This window comes from Equus quagga, chromosome 8 (assembly GCF_021613505.1).
Source record: "Equus quagga isolate Etosha38 chromosome 8, UCLA_HA_Equagga_1.0, whole genome shotgun sequence".
Lineage (NCBI taxonomy): Eukaryota > Metazoa > Chordata > Mammalia > Perissodactyla > Equidae > Equus > Equus quagga.
Window position 1 is genome coordinate 108,168,050 of NC_060274.1, and position 5,066 is coordinate 108,173,115.

The 5,066-nt window shown below is 48.0% G+C and overlaps 1 protein-coding gene across 1 annotated transcript; it reads right to left on the reverse strand.

Moving 5' to 3' along the window:
- Positions 1 to 1,085: 1,085 nt before the first annotated feature.
- On the reverse strand, positions 1,086 to 4,187 carry OPN1SW (opsin 1, short wave sensitive). Its single transcript, XM_046670203.1, has 5 exons — positions 3,833 to 4,187; positions 3,363 to 3,531; positions 2,847 to 3,012; positions 2,197 to 2,436; positions 1,086 to 1,199 (listed from the first exon to the last, which is right to left on the reverse strand). The coding sequence occupies exons 1-5, from the start codon at positions 4,185 to 4,187 to the stop codon at positions 1,086 to 1,088; spliced, it is 1,044 nt and encodes a 347-aa protein (XP_046526159.1).
- Positions 4,188 to 5,066: the final 879 nt, after the last annotated feature.

The following is a 5,066-nucleotide window of genomic DNA, read 5'->3' on the forward strand; positions in this document are numbered from 1 at the left end:
TTGTGCATATGTATGTCCTTTATTCTCTTAAGAAATGGAACTCTTGCTTAGAATTATGGAGTCATGGAAAAGGAGCTTTCCTAGAAGGTTGAGCATACCCCGTCCCTAGCCCAGAGAAGTTCCTGCCTTCTCCCAAGTTGGTTTCTCCTTTCCTCCTATTTCTGAAATCTCGAGCACCCTTCTCACTACAGCTGTGACCCTTTTCTGCTTCCCTTCGGCCGTCTAACTGGAGTGGAGCCCAGCTGCTCGTTAATTAATTCTCTGATTCCAAACACAGACCATCCCTGAATGTACACACAACATTTATCTGGATTTTTATTTCAAAAAGGCTCTTTCAGGGGGTATAGCCGGTATAAGGTAAAACAGGTTTTTGAACCTTTTGGTATAGTTTATAAATGGTATTAAGATGTCCAAATTCATTGTGAGAACATGAAGGGAATTAAACTATTAACTTTAGTAAATATACAGCCTAAGACAGATTTAGCCAAATAGGAGGAGAGGGGAAAGGAAGCACCTAGAACAGTTCATGCTGGCTCAGGGGCTCATGGACATGGCTGTCCCTGCCAAAGCTATAGCGACCATTGGCAGAGAGAGAAATTCTTTCAAACTCATATGTGGGGCCTACTAAATGTTTTATTTGTTTTTTCTTTGTCTCCCATTTTTAAGGTGTTTTCGTAGTTTGTCCTAATTCAGAATGTATCGTCTCAGAACAGATTCTCAGTAGGAAAAACAATGTTACTGAAAAGGAAAAGAATTGTTATCCATACACTAGAAAATCAGCCATACTTGTTTATAGTTGCCTTGTGTGTAGAAATCGATTCTCCGAGTGCTATGAATGCTTCCACTTACAAGTAGAAACTGATGATTGTTGCAGTGGCCTTTGGAGTGTTCTGAAGTCAACCAGCTGGAACAGGAGCTTTGTAGGTAGGAAGGGAATAACAGGAAAATGGGAAATTGACCCCCCAAATTCCATCACTCTTTCCCATCTTTGTTCTGTGTTGTTAGTAGTTTGGTTTTTGACCGAGAAAGTAGAAATTTCCTTTAATGTAAAATCCTAGTTGATGTAAATAGGCCAATATGGCTCTTTAGTTGGGGCCAACTTGGCTAGAAGAGACAGTAGAAACTTCTGTTTTCTGGGAGATGTCAGACTCATCTGTCATGGCCTTGCCACACACCATCTCCATGATGCAAGCTCGGAACTGGAGGGAAAGGGCAGAATTGGAGATAGCCCCCTTGGCAGACGGTACAGAGGAGATAACGTCGGGAAGTGTGGGGAAAAAAGATTTCATTCTTTGTATCCCGAAAACCTTGAACAGTGCTCACACCCAGGATCTCCTGTGGTTTTGAATATATCTTTCCAATCCTGAGAGTTAGCTAGATTCCAGTCTAGGACTTACTATTCCTGGGTCTACAATAATAGTCCCTACACATTCTGGCTAACTCGGAGGCCCCGCTGTTGGGAAACCTCACAAGAGGTGCCTCCCAAGAGGACTGTCCAAAGCAGCCCCAGAGCAGGTCTGCCCACCCACCCCAGCATTGCTAGAAGGTGCTCCCGATTGGGAAAGGACTGCCAATGCTGTTTCCATCCAGTAGGCTTCATGTTAGTTTTGAATCTATCTCTGGGATCGAGGAAACAAAATAACTATTAATAATTTTCAAAGCAAGGTGTTGGCCCTAGAAGAGAGGAACTCTCCTAGATTCATCTGAGTTTGGGTTTTTTATTAGCTCAGATTCAGGATTTGGGATATGAGGCCACCTGGTACCTTCAGATGATAAGCTGTTTTAGAGACTTATGCATATGTTGTGATTTCTGTGCTTCACATATGCTCTTTCTGGCTAGAAGTTGGAAGGGAAAGGATTAAGAACTGAAATGGAAGGACTAGAAATTTAGGGGAACTATTGATCTATCAGTTTTTTAACAAAATGGAAAACTTCTCATCCTGCCCTTTGGAGCAACTTGATTTTTATGGTCTAAGTTCCATTTTCCCTGGGTTCCATTATCTTGCCTCTATGATTCCACCTTCCTCCCTCTGCTTACCAAGGGCTTCTCAGCCTACTGAGGGTTTCTATGGCTTTCCCTGTTCACCCCTAGAAACCCTTTCAGTAGAGTCCAAGGTGCTCTGAGTTAAAAGTCAGTGGTGAGAAGAATCAGGTGTTATGGACTAAGGTCTCAGGAATGTAAATAGAGAGCATTACCTGCTTATTCATGAAGCAGTAGATGATGGGATTGTAGACACAAGAACTCTTGGAGAAGAAGGCAGGAATGGTGACAAAGCGTAAGTCCAGCCCGTGGTTAGGGTTGTTGACCATGTACATGGCAAGGGCAGCATAGGGCACGTAACAGACACAAAAGGATCCCACCATCACCACAACCATGCGGCTCACCTCCCGCTCAGCCTTCTGGGTCGTAGCTGACTCCTGCTGCTGGGCTGCAACCTGGGCAGAGCACAGAGAGAACATCACGCCCTCTTCCTAGCCCTCAACTCCCAGGTCTCTGGATGCTTTTCTACCAGGTAGCTTCTGGGCCAATTGCCTCTCTTCTGTCCCAGCGTCTGGCCTAGTCCCTCGACTCTCCTTCCTTGAGGAAGGTGAGATGGAGGTGGCTCTCTGGTCTGTGACATTGGAAAGGATCACGTGCATCTCTTGACATGTATATTTGAGCAGGGATTACTCCACCTTATTCCTCATTCCATCATTCTCCCTGCCCCAACTTCCTTCACTACTTTTAGATATCCCATTACCTGGCTGTGGACATCTCGAGATGTCATGTTCTAGAACACTCACTCTTACCTCTCACCTGGAGCCCCCTGACCCCCTCCTCCCTGACCCTCACAAAACCCACTCACAGCTCTGAGGGCCCCCAACAACTGAGAGTAGGAGAAGCAGATGAGGGAGAGAGGTACAATGAAGCAGAAGATGAAGAGGAACCAGCTATAGTACTCGCTGCGATATTTGGTGCCCACGGTGTACCAGTCAGGGCCACAGGAACACTGCAGGCCCTCGGGGATGAACCTGTAAGGGACCAAGCACTTACCCAGCGAACAAGAAAGACAAGCACTTGCTGACCGCAGGCTCACCACAAGAATTAGTGGAGTGGGAGCTGAGATTCCCAGATTGTGTTCTCCACTTAGAACCCCAAGGATGCCCAACGACTGAAGGCAGGGAGGATTTTCTGTCCTCACCAGCAGAGGTTATAGCAGTTCCAACTGCAGAGTAAACTTTAGCACTTATCTCCCAGAGCCCTTTCCCTCACCTACTCTGCCAGCTCTTTAAAAAGTAGAGGTCAGAGACTAAAAGGTTATACCCAACTCTCCTCCCACACCAACCTGAGCTGGCTGTTAGCACCACTGTCCTGCACTCACCGGCTCCAGCCAAAGAAGGGTGGGATGGAGACGCTAATACCAATGATCCAGGTAGCCAGGACCACCATTAGTGCATGCTTGGAGCTGAAGCGGAAGTTGCCAAAGGGCTTACAGATGATAATGTAGCGTTCAAAGGCCAGGAAGGCCAGTGACCAGCCTGTTACCAGACCTGTGGTGAAACAGGAGGATAATGGGGTAGACAGTCCTGTGCAGCCTGGCAGGTGGAGTAGAATACAGACAGGGTGGAGCAAGCACGGAAGACATGGAGTAGAACTTATGGTTGGAGTAGAGTTTGGGACTCAGTCAAACTCTAGTCTGGGCTACTTTGTACCCGAGTATTCAAAAAAGCATCAAACTCCTCTCCCCCAAACTCCTCCTTAGGGACCTGCTCTAACCCAACAGCCTGGTCCCTGGTTCCAATCCTGGAGCAGTATCCTTTGCCTCCCCCCAACCCCCTTCCCCTGCAGTACCTGCTACAGTGCCCAGGAAGCTCTCAAAAGCACAAACATGGGGGCCAAAGACGAAGTATCCATGACAGCTGTTAATGAAGACGATGAGGACAGAGAAGATGCAGACAAGGAAGCCCCCCAGGGACACGTTGACCAGAATATAGTTGAGGGGCTGCCGCAACTTTTTGTAGCGCAATGTCGCCACCAGCACCAGGCTGTTAAGTGGCATCCCTACAAGGAAGACAATGCCAAGGAAGGCTGCCTGGAGGCGGAAGGCCCAGACAGGTGCGATGTGGTACTGAGGCCCATCCCACGGCCTCACCGAGGAGATGTTCTTGTACAGAAAAAATTCCTCCTCCTCTGACATTTTGCTCATAGGATGTCCCCCACCCCTTCTGATTCCTCTTATAGATTATCCTCCCACCACTGCTTCTCCCTGACCCAGACGAAGAAGCCCTCCTCCAAAGCCACTTTTGGACTCCCTGAATGATCAGTACTGATCCTAAGCCTCCTAAGGACAAAATTTGGGATTAAAGATCCCCAAGCCCCCACCTAAACCTCATTTTGCGGCCCCAAAGCCGATTGTGTGTTCTTCAGAGGATAAAAGATTGAGCTCAAAGAATCTGGAAGGGCAATATGGGTGCCAGAATGAACAGGCTCATTGGGGCCTGTGAGACGCTGACCCATATTTAATAAAGATGCTTCCACTGCTTTTTTTTTTTTTTTTTTCGTCATTTGAATGGAGCTGTTGAGGTCAGCCATCTCCATTTGGCTTCTGACAGCACTACATCCTATAGGTTTCTGTGCCCCAACTGTCCCTTTGTGGAAGGTGCCCTCTAAGTCTCCCTCTCCGGAGATCTTGGACTCTCAGCCAGCCTGGAAACCAGCCTCAGGCTGCAGGAAGGGGCAGAGAATGAGGAGCGCCCTGGGAGCTTAGTAATAGCCTTCATGGCACAGTGTAGTGGCAATGTGGCAATGCCTAGAGGTCTAAGGCATTGCAGGCTGCCTCTGGTTCCTCACGTTGAGTCTCCCCAGAGAGCGTACCTTTCCTACTCAGACCTCCTCCAACTGGGTTGTGGTTGGTTTGGTTTGCTCACACTGTGCCCCTCTCATGTTCATGCCTGTCCCTGCCCTTAGCTCAGCAGTGCCCAAGCTCCCACAGTCTTCCTCCTATCTGCTCATCCAAGGCCTGCCCTGCCTTCACAGCCTAATTCGCAAAGACCTCGCCTGTGAAGCCTGCCCCTGTGATGCCAGC

Bases quoted from the DNA above. Each gene is read 5' to 3' on its own strand.
- OPN1SW (XM_046670203.1), bottom strand. From the start codon at position 4,187: ATGAGCAAAATGTCAGAGGAGGAGGAATTTTTTCTGTACAAGAACATC. The intron at 3,013-3,362 runs GTGAGTGCAGGA...GGTCCCTTACAG, and splicing joins CCCTTCTTTGGCTGGAGCCG to GTTCATCCCCGAGGGCCTGC. The intron at 1,200-2,196 runs GTAATGCTCTCT...CTTTCCCTCCAG, and splicing joins ACTGCTTCATGAATAAGCAG to TTCCGAGCTTGCATCATGGA.